The 14,652-nt window shown below is 39.4% G+C and overlaps 1 protein-coding gene across 1 annotated transcript; it reads right to left on the reverse strand.

The window, feature by feature from the left end:
* Positions 1-3,807: 3,807 nt before the first annotated feature.
* auh (AU RNA binding protein/enoyl-CoA hydratase) lies at positions 3,808-13,400 on the reverse strand. Its single transcript, XM_034125778.1, has 10 exons — positions 13,091-13,400; positions 11,922-11,989; positions 11,217-11,304; positions 10,558-10,644; positions 8,861-8,953; positions 8,423-8,479; positions 6,330-6,517; positions 5,958-6,008; positions 5,447-5,494; positions 3,808-4,994 (listed from the first exon to the last, which is right to left on the reverse strand). The coding sequence occupies exons 1-10, from the start codon at positions 13,275-13,277 to the stop codon at positions 4,917-4,919; spliced, it is 945 nt and encodes a 314-aa protein (XP_033981669.1). The 5' UTR covers positions 13,278-13,400; the 3' UTR covers positions 3,808-4,916.
* Positions 13,401-14,652: the final 1,252 nt, after the last annotated feature.

Raw genomic sequence — 14,652 nt, forward strand, 5'->3', positions numbered from 1 at the left:
AAGCACGACCAATCACAAAATAACTGGATGGCCTACCTGCCTGTCAGCCTTCCATCTGTGCACAAACTTATCTCGTGCCCTCATTGGTCATGTGCGCGTTCGTGTGTGTTGGAGGAGGGGCTCTGTAAGGAAGTGGCAGATTTTTTCCGGCTGTGTATTTTCAAATTCTAGCGCACTCGAGCTGGTTTCTCCAAAATTACCTACCCCACCTTTAAGTAGGATTTTGTTTGCAGAACTTTTACTTACTTTACTCTGAAGTGAGGGCATTATTATAATCTGATTTTGAATCTGAGATCTGAGTTTGATGTGAATAACTCATTCTACTTTTAGAATATAAAGAATACACATGCTCTGTGTCTGTGTCTCTGTGTCTGTGGGAGATAATTTGGATACAACTCAGTCAGACATTTGTTTTATGATGAGTTGTTTAAACCTGCAGGTGGCAGCAGAGTCTCTTTTATATTTAGCTCTGAGTGCTCTGTGCTTTGAGTGCCATGGCCTTAACTCTCAGCTTGATTGAAGAAACCAAGAAAATGTTGATAGTTCTTCGAAATCAAAGTAAAGTTTAGTAACAGATATTTTTTTATTATATAAGAAACAGTTGACATGAGCAGGCAGATTTTAAGTTATTGTATGATTTAAAAAAAATAAGGATAAAGTTCCATGATGCTCCAATAAGTAATGCCATTATCTACAGTATTACATATCTTTAAAATATGCAACATGACGAAAAACTGACCTCAAAACACAATACAAACAAGTAAAAAACTTTGGCCACATTGTCTCCTTTTATTTCGTTTTAATAACATTTTTAAGGTTGAATAATTGAAGCACTCTTTACCCTTTTTAAATCCTCTGTAGACAAATGTGTGTGTTACTTATGGAGAGCAATTCAAATGAAATGTTACCCAAATCTGGGATATTGTCCAAGCCACCGACTTAACGTAAAGCAGCATTTAACTGGCAATAATGTGATATAATAAATGAATTGGATGTAAAATCCCAAAAATGTGCCAATGTTTTTGTGAATGCCTGGTTTATTCTGAATATCACATGACTAGTAGCTTGATTGATTGATTGATTGATTGATTAGCATTACTGCACCTCTTTGGTTTTGCTTGTTGAATTCCAATGTACTAGTTTTGCATCACTCATGTAGGAGCATCATATTTCATGTGGTCTGCATCACTGTTTCTAGAAAACCAAAGAGTGTATTTAATAAGCCCGCCCTTACGGATGCTTTATAGAAAAGATATAAGATATATATGGGATTGTATACTTGTAAAACATCTCTCTGGTCATGACACATGCTTTGTAATTGAGCTCTTTAGTTCATCAGATAGACCAACTGACCTCTGACCTTCTGGCAAAATGCAGCTCATCTGGACCTCAGTATTTATAATGGCACACTTTCTTAATGATTGGAAAATAATTGGAGATGACTTACTCATTTCTGTTGTTTTGCTTATTGGAAAGTGAGAAACTCATTAGCTTTTATAAAAAATGTGAATAACACGTTATTACAAAAAAGCAATGAATGTACTATTTTAAACCTACAACCTGTGAAAAATGTTGTTGATTTTCCTACTCAGGTAAACCTCTTGTGCAGCAGCTTTAAAGGGCCAATTTACCGCAAAAATGTGTCCTTGTTCAAGATACTGAACCCCAAATTTGCTCCTGATGGAATAGACAAGAGTGTATGTGTGTGTGGGAATGCTAATGTCGAGGCTAGCTTGTGTGATAGCCTCTGCCATCAGTGTAGGAATGTGTGTGTGTTAATGGATGAAATAAAAGTCCATTGAGTTTAATCTAATGATACATGTTTGTGGTTTATTTCTCCAGGTTTGACATACTTGACTGAGATTTCTACTTCCAGGCCAAAACAAAAGGCCTTTTTTTTTACTGAACGCATTTGTACATGTCACATAAGGTGAAGCACAGGTGTGATATAATATATGAAATGAATGCAGGCTCACTGTCTAACTGTCATGTCTAAATGTGGTGCTGGGTCAATGAATGTGAGGTTTTTACGCATCACTGAGAATAACGCACTTCTCTCTATGTTGAAGTAGTTTGTACAACAACTTGCGTGCTCCAAAATATACAATATATCCTGTTTGGGATCAGCTTCATTTCTGTTTTCGATCCAAAACAACCCGTTGAGAAAGAGTTCAAACTGAAACTGTGCATGTCCCAGACAGGGCTGACCTGCGGTAACAGAAACGGTTCCTTAAAAAACAGACAAACTTAATTCTGCGAAGGATTGCCGTTTCAGTTACACCTCGGACGTTTCCCATGAGAAGCGGCTGGGGTTCTGGCCTCCAAGTATTGGGGAACCGGTCTTTCTTTACGCAACCTTGACTTGTGGTGGGATTCCCCCCGGCTTAGTGCTGGGACATCTGCCGGAAGGAGGCCAGCCACAGTGGTGATGTGCAGCCTGAAGTCAGGTTGTGTGCAGCAGCAGCACGAAGCCACAGGGCCCGCCTGCACGCAACCGCTGGCCAGGACCTCAACAGTCTGCTCACACACACACGCACGCACGCACGCACACACACACACACACAAACCACACACACACACACACACACAAACACACACACACCTTCTGCATACCATATTATATATCATAACCCCGACCTGCCATCAGCACTGCAGCCCTTGAGAAGACGCATTATTTTCCTTAAAACAGAAATGCATTTGAAGTGCCTCGCTGGCTGGCTATCTTTCATCCTACATGCATTGGATACATTTATCAACTTCATTTTCTAGACAAAAAAATATTAGAAATTCAAAACAAATCTAGGTCTTGAGACAGATACAAAAAAGAAAAAGTAATGTCAAAAGTAGTACCTGTTAAGTCAAAACTATACTATAAACTCTTTGAAGATGATGGAGATGCTGGATGGAATGATTTCCACGTCTGGACAGAAGGTCTGGAGTTTGGACAAACCAGTCTCATACATGATTTGACTTCAGCCTCTGTATAACCGGAAATTGTTGTATGATTGATTTTCCTACAATTCTCCAAAAGGAAATCGAACGTTTCACTGGTGGCAACCTCAACATTAAGGACACAGCTGAACCACTACAGCACATGGATACCATGAGGGTTATTCTACACAGCACAAGAGAACAGATGGCCGAAGAGAATATATATAAATTAATATATTCTCTACGGCCATAGTCTCCCAATTTTATGAAGGTGCAATAATACATTGTGGACAGAGGTGGAAGAAGTATACTCAGAGCTTGTACTTGAGTAAAAGTAGAAGTACCAGAGTGTAGGAAAACCCTGTTACAGTAAAAGTCCTGCATTCAAAATGTTACTCAAGTAAAAGTAGAAAAATACCAATACCAACCAAAATTACCAACAGTAAAAGTAGTCATTGTGCAGATTGGTCCATTTCAGAATAATATATATATGTTTTATAATTATTGATACATTAAACTAGTGTTGTGTGTGTGTGTGTGTGTGTGTGTGTGTTTTGATTTGAGGTTAAGGATGATGTGAGCTGGGGAAACATTGACCTCTGTGTGAAGGACATTTAAAACCAGTGATAGTGAATTGTCAGTTTCCAACATGTTATTTTTCTACTTAAAAAGATTAACTTACGATTCAGGCTTGAACTTCAATACTAAATCGACATCCCTTATAATTAAACATCCGTAATTGTATTGCTTTAACAGTGCTCAGTTATCCGTTTCCACCATCTTCTATCTGTATTTAATATGAGGGGTTCAAATCACAAGTCCCAAAATAATGTGTTCAAGTCATTATGTTGCTCAAAAACATACAAATGAGAATAATTTCAGTGTGACACAAGTTTTATTTATATCACATTATATCATCTACACAGAGGCTGATTCATTCATCGACACTTTCATTAAAAGAAGTTGGCTCTTAAAATAACAAGAATATAAAATATGTCTTGGGGAAAAAATCTCAAGGTCCACTTACTAACTTTCTCCGGGGCTTTAAACCAGATGTAATGCCCTGTATCCGCAGATTATTTCAGTACAAGCATCCATTCTACTGAAAGAGCAGCTTACACACCTCACAGTGTGTCGGTGGACCTGGAGCTTTTTAATCGTACTTCTTTTCCAAAGTAGTATCATGTGTTTTTGCAATGTCATATTTAAGATAACCAACATTTTGGGTTTCTGTCACAGACTGATAGCTAAGTTTTAATTATTTAACCAATCATCTGAATTATTTCTAACCAACTCATTAGTACTACACACTAGGCCCATGTGTCAGTGATATATATATAAACACCTTTCATTTTCAGCCAATGCATCATGGGTCACACTGGGTTTTTTGTTACTACAGCAAAAAGGCAGAGGCACTAAAATCAGAAAGAAATCCAAACATTGCAAATCCTATATTGCTCCCTCTGGACTGGAAGTTAGTTGTATTTCATGCAGACACCTGTGGTGTTATATAGTGTTTTGAACACAGTTATACATTTCTATTTAAGTAAAAAAATCTATAACCTAGAAATGTTAATGGCTCTTTAATTGGTTCATTAGTCAGAGAGGTTAGGGACCACCTGTCCGTCACAGTGCACAGAGGAATAACCGTATGAAGTCATGTTTTGTGTTAATTAGGTACGTTTTGTGAGCAGGGGCCAATGATTGGTTAGTTTGCCTGGTTGTATTGGACACACCCAGCGTTACACCTGAGCCATGGAGTCTCAGGCAGGATCAGGAACCAGGAGGGGCCCCTGAAGGACCCCTGAAGGACCCCTGAAGGACCCCTGAAGGACCCCTGAAGGACCGCTGATGCCCTGCAGGCAGTCTCTGGGTCCTGCACAGGCTAATGTGCTGACAGGTTCACCCATAAATGTGTTGGAAGCAGTGGAGTAGGAGGAGATCCGGATGCAGCACTTTGTGATCGTTCTGAAGGCAGAGAGGCTTCACTCGCCCTTGAATTGAGGACGCCTCTTCTCCCTGAAGGCAGCCAGACCCTCCAGACGGTCTTTAGTGGGGATCACCTTAAAGACAACACACGTGTAAGTATGACAAAAACGCAGCTCTGAAGCATTTTTTCCAATTCTGGGAGAGACCCTGCAATCAGTTTTTTTATATTTTATACTGATGACGGTAGACTAAATATAAAAAGCCCCCGACAGTAGAATACAACCTCTCTGGAAGGCCCAGTCCTGTTGATGGACAGGAAAAGTGACGATTTTGCTTTAAATAAGACCATTGTAAGTGTTGCTGCATAAGTTCGAAATATCCTCATGTCATTATTATATTTTTTATTTTAAGACCTGGGTACAAGCTTAACAGGTGGGATTTTATTTTGTGACAGAATATATATTTCTTTTTTTCTGTGTGTGTGTTTTCAGTGAGGGGAGTAGCGAGCCGATTGGCCGATGCAGAGTGAGGCTGCCAACCAAATTAATACTTCATACAGCATGGTACATTATTGTGTATTACTCACCTGGGCGTAGCATGCTTCTTCAATGGCGAGACCTGTTAATAAATCCACCTGAAAGAGAGTGGCATCTCTTAGTGAACGTTCACACTGCAGCTCAATAGTATTCTTTTCTTCTCACGTCTTAATTTTTTAACTCGGGCTCCCAAAAGAATGAGGTGAGATTATTACGACATAATATTAAAAAGGGTAGGGGGGGGGGGGGGGGGGGGGGGGGGGGGGGGAGTCACATGGCAGGGTGGCTGCAGGCAGGGGAGATTTACAGGATGCTTTTCACAACAGAGCTTTAACATGCATGACTGTTCCTGCAAAGAGCCCGCTGACTTTCTAAGGTCTTACAATAAACACAACAAGCTATACTTAAATACCAAGTACAAAGCCAGTAATCACATGCTCAACGTATTAATACAGCCACATTTTAGCAGAACTGCTTATGTTCAGGCCATGATGAAACCCTAAAAGATAAAAAAAAGTAAAATGAACAAAACAGAAGTAATAAGAGACCTCTGAGACTTACCTCTATCCCCTGGTTGATCGCCAGTTTTGCCATCCTTACTGCGATTGGACCCTGAGGAACCAGATTACAAAGAAAGTGACTTTTTAAAAAGGTCAAAAGGTTTTATAAATTGCTGTGTTTGATGTAAGTGTCAATTGTTTTGAAGTAGAATATTATTCCGTACCTAAAATCAATTAAATGTGAGTATTTCGTCATGACATTCATCCCCAAATTAGCATTTTGTTATTCCCTCTGTGTATAATCCAGCCATTCATCACTAGTAGATTAGATAACTGTCATGTGCTTCCCAGGCATCAGTAAAAAAATAACTACTATATATTATAATTATAACTCCTTGGTAAAGAGGTCAGAGATGTTCTCTTGTGTTGTTACCTGAGGGTTGATCTCGCGGGCCAGCTCCAGAGCCCTCAGGTAGGCGGCGTCTCCCACCTTGTTCTGCTCCACAGAGTGATTGGCGAGGCCCAGACGACACGCCTCGGCTCCGTCCACCACCCGCGCCGCGAAGATCAGCTCCTTCGCCAGAGAGACCCCGATGGCCCGGGGGAGACGCTGCGTCCCGCCTGCATGGGACGGACAGGGGATCAGAAAAACTAGTTCCCACAACAAACACTGTAGCCCAAAATCACCTCTAAAAATAAAAGATATGATGAATATTTAACTCTTTTGCCAAAACATTGTAGAATGGAAATCAGAAATCGTATATTTGTCCCACAGTCGGGACATTTACAGTGTTACAGCAAAGGGACAGTGCAGATAAAAAGGTTAACTCAGGGTTCATACACTTTTTCACCAATGATTTTCAATGACTTCTCCATGACCTTTACCTAATTTTCCATGACCAAAAAAATTACTCTTTCTCAGCGGTACCACTGAAAATGGTTTATTTTAACATGGTCTGCATATGAAACATGTTGTGCCTATCTAAAACAAATCAAATAGTAGGCTTACTAGCTTCTACACGCTAAAGCAACTAAAATCTCTCACCAGCAAAACACCTCGTCAGTTAAATGCCATTTTACGTTTCATTACTATACGACACAGTATTTATTATCATTATAGTATTACTATTTCGGCGATTAGATAAAATATAAATTATTTAGTTAAATTTCCATGACTTTTCCAAAACTTTGGGAAAAATATTGTTTTCCATAACTTTTCCTGGGCCTGGAATTTGCATTTTGAATTTCCATGACTTTTCCAGGTATTTAATGACCGTAAGAACCCTGTTAAATGCAATAATAATCTTTTTTTTTTAAAGGCATCAATTCAGCACAAATCCATGGTAAAAAAAGAAAAGAATGTATAACAATGAGTTGCAGGATTATAAAAGTGCATGAACATATTAAGTAGGTGAGGTACCATAAATCTGTACGAAAGTGAATATTATAATCAGTGGTATTGCACAACCGTTTTTATAGCATATAAGATTATCGGGTTGGCCTGCTAGCAAATGTTTCAGGGCTTTTTGTTATAAAGTTGCTCCCTTTGTAATCACAATATGCCTGTTTCAAGTTTGACAAAAGAACGGTGTGTACTGTCACTCTTATACAGCCTACATGAGTTGATGTAAATTCTGTAAATCATTCATCCTGAAGGAACAATCCCTTTGTTAGACTTTGGCCTTAAAGGGGACCTATCATGGAAAATGCACTTTTTGACGTCTTTTATACATAAATATGTGTCCCCGGTGAGTCGGGGAACTCACGCAGCGTCAGAAAATAAAACCCTCTCTTTTTCTCCGTACCCAAATCTCTAAAAACGGGGCTACAACGGAGCTGATCCAGATTTGCGTCCGATATGACGTAATATCTGAAATGTGGACCCACGGCCCTATCAGAAACGTTGCTATCAGAAACAATGCCCGACTGTTTTGGACGTAATATGGTCGGTGTTTACATTAGCATCGCTAACACTCAGAGCTAACCTGTACTGGAGAGCATGTGTGTGAAGAAGCAGGAAATAAAAAGGAACTCACCTTGTGGTATAACCGGCAAGAGAGAAAGCCTTTGAGCTCCATACTGTTTCAGAAAGAATCCTTGATAATCCATGATATGGCGTTTCATCACGGCAGTATTTAGTTTAGACAGTAGCTGCCGGGTCCCGCATGAGCTCAGCCCCCTCCTTTTTTTTTTTTTTAAAAGCTTTATACCCCAAATCAGCACTTTTGAAACAGGAAGTGAAATAGAGGGATATGAGGCATGGCTAGAATGGGTGATCTGTTTCACTTCATAGACATGTTTTTTATATATTTTTATGTATCTGAGACCTATGCTATTGCCTAAAAATAGCATGATAGGTGACCTTTAAATAGCATATCTATAGCAGGCCTCATGGCACGTTAAGAAAACATATAATCATGCATTCTCTTTTTAAACAGTTTCTAAATCTCTAACTCGTTGCAGCCCATGAAGGGTAGTTGGTGCAGACAACAGAAAGTGATTTACTGGAAATTAGGAAAGTCTTACCTGCTCCAGGAATAATAGCAAGCTTGGTCTCAACCAGACCCAATTTCGCAGTATTAGCTAGAGGGAACAAAGTGAAGAATTAGCACTCGCACATAATATGTAACACGTATGAGTTTTTCAGTCTGTGGCTATAAGTATGGTTTTATTGTCTCGTGTTTTTACATTTGTTTTTTGTCCTATCTGTTTTGTCTAAATGTATTCATGCTGCTTTTTATATATGTTATGTTGTTTTTAAATGTGCTGTATACATAAAGTTGGATTGGATAATATGTTGCTATTTAAAATGACAAAAAAACTATTGGATGAATTAATATCTTTCAGTAACTGTCTGACAAGTCAACCATACTCTTGTTTTGATTGTTCACAATCTACAGTGTTTTGTACACAGACCAGAGGCACTCATCTGAACAGAGAGAAATAAGTTCCATTGAGTCTTACAGGTTATTCTGATGTCACAGGCGAGCGCCATTTCCAAGCCTCCTCCTAAGGCGGCTCCATCAATCGCAGCGATCGTTGGGACTGGCAGGTTACCTGTAAGAGAAAATACAGTAACTCACCCATCAAGAGACATAACACACACACATTTAACCAACTAAAGGGCAAGGTTTGTATTTAGAAAGGAATGACAGGAAGAAACAAGGACATTAGCTAGCGACAATTTGTAAGACTAACTCCTGTTTCACTTAGGCTTAGTTTCATTTACATAACTATTTTATCCAAATGTTCTCCCGAAGTGCCCAAACTTTAAAATCCATACTGTGATGAGTTTCCAGCTTTTTTGAAGTTGAGAAGATAAAAAGTGCTTAAAACATGATCACTAAAGTGCATTATAGTTCCTTATTAATAATCAAGGTACTCACTATGAAATAAAGTTGAATTAGTCTGCTCTGAGCTGTGACGACTTGAAGGAAAATGAAGGAAAGCTTGTTCATTTCCATTTCTAACCAATCAGAGCAGACTGGGCTCTGGTTTCAGACAGAGGGTGAAAAGAGGTGCTGCAGCACAGGCAGTATGAGAAAAATAAAGAGCTTTTTGAACATTCAAGTATGTATGTCACAGGAGAGACAATAAATACTGATATACACCTGAACATCAGCAGGAGAGGACTCTTTAAAGTAGAGACACTACATACTGATATACACCTGAACATCAGCAGGAGAGGACTCTTTAAAGTAGAGACACTAAATACTGATATACACCTGAATATCAGCAGGAGAGGACTCTTTAAAGTAGAGACACTACATACTGATATACACCTGAACATCAGCAGGAGAGGACTCTTTAAAGTAGAGACACTACATACTGATATACACCTGAACATCAGCAGGAGAGGACTCTTTAAAGTAGAGACACTACATACTGATATACACCTGAACATCAGCAGGAGAGGACTCTTTAAAGTAGAGACACTACATACTGATATACACCTGAACATCAGCAGGAGAGAACTCTTTAAAGTAGAGACACTACATACTGATATACACCTGAACATCAGCAGGAGAGGACTCTTTAAAGTAGAGACACTACATACTGATATACACCTGAACATCAGCAGGAGAGGACTCTTTAAAGTAGAGACACTACATACTGATATACACCTGAACATCAGCAGGAGAGGACTCTTTAAAGTAGAGACACTACATACTGATATACACCTGAACATCAGCAGGAGAGGACTCTTTAAAGTAGAGACACTACATACTGATATACACCTGAACATCAGCAGGAGAGGACTCTTTAAAGTAGAGACACTACATACTGATATACACCTGAACATCAGCAGGAGAGGACTCTTTAAAGTAGAGACACTACATACTGATATACACCTGAACATCAGCAGGAGAGGACTCTTTAAAGTAGAGATACTACATACTGATATACACCTGAACATCAGCAGGAGAGGACTCTTTAAAGTAGAGATACTACATACTGATATACACCTGAACATCAGCAGGAGAGGACTCTTTAAAGTAGAGATACTACATACTGATATACACCTGAAATTGAACAGAATAGGGCCCCTTTAAAGTGAAAAATTATAACAAAATTACACAAGATCTGCAACTCAACGTCATTAATTATTATTGATTAAGAAAGTGAGGCACGTTGAACACATCATCCTCTGTGGTCCGTACCCAGCTCTGTGATGAGCGCTCTGGCTTTGGACACAAACGGTCCCACTTCACTCTGCTGCATCTTGGCCCTCTCCTTCAGATCTGCACCTGCACACAGAGATCAGAGAGAGGCATGAAGTGTGGACCATCACTATGTGCAAAAACCAGGAATAATTCATGTACTCTTCCAGTATCAGAGTCCACATGATAACAAAGGTATCCCAACTGTAGCTGTGTACATGACAGGATGTATGATTACCTAGAAGAGCATCAGGACTGTTTGAGGCATATGATAGCTATGTGATTAACATGATGATTCAGCCTCTATGGAGATAGACATATGACAAGCATGATCATTTCTGACGTGGAGCTAATCTGAACTAAACATTGAATACTGCTTTCTATTCCTCCATCTTGTGACTGTGTAACTCCCTCTCTTGTATATCAGCATGTGAAGGACACTGTTCAGGAACTAGTTGATGCTCTGTATGTGATGACTACTTCCATTCTGGAGAGGATCACAAATACATGGATCCTGAGATTGAAGCTCAAGCCGGTGAAGTGTGATATTTTTCTAACAACACAACTCTCTGTACTTGGTCCAAGGGTCAGAATAATATCCCCTAGATTACTTAGAGTCAGGTCATAAAGCCGTCTGATGCAATAAACAAAGAGTGTACCTGCACAGAAGATCCCAGGAACCAGACTGCAGATAATGACGCTGCGCACCTTGTTATTCTTCCTGATATCCTCCACAGCCTCAAGCATCTGGAAGACCAAAGCAACAGATACAGTCTCAAATGGTCTGAGTATTTAAACGTAAAACTCACTGTATTAACAAACAAAGGCACCGATAAACACACACACACACACACACACACACACACACACACACACACACACACACACCACACACACACACACACACACACACACACACAGCACACACACCACACACACACACACACGCACACACACCACACACACACACACACACACACACACACACACACACACACACACACACACACACACACACCACACACCCACACACACACACACAGCACACACACACACACACACACACACACACACACACACACACACACACACCACACACACACACACACACACACACACACACACACACACACACACACACAACACACACACACACACAGCACACACACACACACACACAACACACACACACACACACACACACACACACACACACACACACACACACACACACACACACACACACACACACACACCAGGTCAGGAACGCAGAACAAAAAACCTTTTACACACGTTTTAAAAGAAAAAGCCTCTTGGTTAAATATATATGTTACATTAGATAACAGTTAACAAGCAATACATACCATATTGACCAGATTCTTGCTTATGGCATTTTTTGCTTTTGGTCGATTTATCCCAACGACAACAATACCTGAAAGACAGATAGACATTACGCTGATTAGTAATTACACACAGAGGTCAATACAACATAATGAAGAGTAGCATGTCTTCAAAACAAAAAGGACCAAATCAAGGAATTCTCTTTTTTTGTACCAGCAGGATGTTTGCTTTTGAGTTCTTCATATAGTCGAATGCACTATATTGTAAGTCGCCTTGGATCGAAGCATCATAAAGGAAATATAATAGTATACCATACTGATATAAGAGCTGAAGATGTCAATAAAACACATTTTTAGACCATATCTGCTAATTTAAAGCTCACAGAGGCATCAATATGTTTCCCTAAATGTACACTTAGTTCCCATTGAGGGAAAGTGGTCTATTAATGGGACTATGTAGAGGCAGAGAAGTTTTAGAAAATATTTATATAACTTTTTGGTGTGAGTTATTTCCACCATAAAGCCCTCAAGCTAAAAAAAAAAATGTTGTCTTGTCCGGTTTGGCTTATTTATGTATTTTGTGTGTATGCACCTGAACCTCTCAGTTCATTGGAATATTTAAAAGACATTATTTGTCTGGGTCCTTCCTTCCTTCCTGTAGCTGTCCACCACGGCCCCTGGTAGACCCCCATCACACATACAACAACAAAGACTATGTGTTGTGCAATACTACTTATGTTTAATAATACTTATGTGAAATAGTATAAACCGCTTCATTCATATTACGTTATTGCTGGGCCCCAACTTAGTTCGACAATTCATCTTCTGTAATAAATCTGTAAATTGTAAATATTGTAACTCCTACTTTTATCTTATATTTCTATGCATGCTTCTTAATTAATATTAAGCTATGTTTGACTCTATACTTGCTGTAAAATATGTAAATGTCCACTCTGTGGGACGAATAAAGGTTTTCTGATTCTGATATTGTATGTGAATGTTTGGCTGCCTGTCACGTACAAAGATGACGTCATTGCGTACACTCTACTTTGCTGTCAGACACCGGAATGGCTCCTTCGTGGCTCATTCTGGCTCTAAAAACCGTTTCACCGTCGGTTACCGTTTGCTGTAACTCTTAACGGGTCTAAGCACCGACATTGGACCGGGCAGAGTGACTATGTGAGCGGACTTACCGGAGTCCTCTCCCTCCAGGTGCCTCACTAGGAGGTCCTCCTTCGGGTCCGAGCTGTAGTGTCGTGTCCCCGGGAGAGAAGAGAGCCACCCGGTACCGGAGCAGACATGTGTTCTGCAGCTGGAGGAGGCTCCTATCAGCCGGCACACACCTTGCAGCAGGGCTCGGTGTCCTGCTTGCACCGCCATGCTGAAGAAGAGCTGTAGTGTTGTGTTTGACTTTCAACTTTGACACAGTCACGTGGTGGCGCGTCACGTGACAGGGAGTCTGTAGCATGGTGAATACAAAACGGCTCTGGGTGATTAAAGGAAGTGGGAGAAATGCATTTCAAATGATAAGATTAGGTTAATCGCATGTATGTATTTTGTAAGGGATTTGAGTAATATATAAGAATACCTATGGTAAATATCTAGGCCACACACTTATGTTATATCTAATTACAAGTACAAGTATTGCATACGTGCAGAGGTGGACAAAGTATTCAGATTCTTTACTGGAGTACTAATACAGCACTGTGAAAATACTAAATGTCAAGTAGAAGTACTGCATGGAGAATGGTACTTAAGTTACAGTATTTAAATACTCTGAAGAAAATGTACTTTAAGTATTAGGAGTAAAGGTATTCATTGCTGAACATATATTTAAATATTTTAAAGCAAAAGCAGCACATGGTGAAATATATTTGAACAGAAAATCTTGATATCTTGAATGTTAATATAATTGTTTTATCTATACAAAATAATCTTATTTTAAAGTTTTGTGGGTCAATATCTGAATTAATAAAGTAACTAGTACAACATTTGCTTGCAAAATGGAGTGGAGTAGAAGTTTAAGAGAGCTATCAAGGTGTTTGACAGAAAGCCCTATTTATACCACCACTTTACCATCCTTGAAAAACACAATTTCTTGAGCTTTGACAATTTTAAGTCTTTTAAAAGTATGTGCTTTATTTATAAATGTTTACATGGAGACGGACCACTTGTGGACAAAATGTCCTCTCCGTTAAAGGCAGCTCATTCTGGAATAGCCTCCCAACTGAGATACGGGACTGTCCCACTCTCAATAGCTTCAAAGGTCAACTCAAAGAATGGATGAGAAACAAACAGACGTGCTATCACCGCTAAATGCACTTTAACACAGGGGTATCTCCTCTTGTACTTTAGGTATCTCTTGTATCTTCTCTTGTACTTTACATGTCGTTGCTGCTATATTGTATCACCATGTCATAAATACTCGTGTATGCTGCTCTTGCTCTTTTGCACTTTTTGCATATCATGTATTTAGTTTTTGCTATGTTTGTAAAATGTAATCTTCTTAAATGTTTTATGTGAGGGACTGCGGGTGAAAATGAGCTCAAAGCTAAATCTCGCACTGTTACGCTTGACACATTTTAATGTTTTAAGTGTTCATTACTGTGCATTGTCCCTGCCAAATAAACTATTAAATAAATAAAATAAAGTAGTATAAAGTACCTCAAATATGAACTTGAACACAGTACTTGTGTGAATATACTTAGTTACTTTCCACCACTGGCTCTGTGAAGTTTCTCATCTGTTCACAGAC

Source organism: Trematomus bernacchii, unplaced genomic scaffold, assembly GCF_902827165.1.
Source record: "Trematomus bernacchii unplaced genomic scaffold, fTreBer1.1, whole genome shotgun sequence".
NCBI lineage: Eukaryota > Metazoa > Chordata > Actinopteri > Perciformes > Nototheniidae > Trematomus > Trematomus bernacchii.

Excerpts from the sequence above, each read along its gene's own strand:
- auh (XM_034125778.1), bottom strand. The coding sequence starts at position 13,277 with ATGGCGGTGCAAGCAGGACACCGAGCCCTGCTGCAAGGTGTGTGCCGG. Across the intron at positions 6,518-8,422 it reads TGCTATTATTCCTGGAGCAG|GCGGGACGCAGCGTCTCCCC; the intron begins GTAAGACTTTCC and ends CGTCCCATGCAG. Across the intron at positions 5,495-5,957 it reads CGATCAACCAGGGGATAGAG|GTGGATTTATTAACAGGTCT; the intron begins GTAAGTCTCAGA and ends ACTCTCTTTCAG.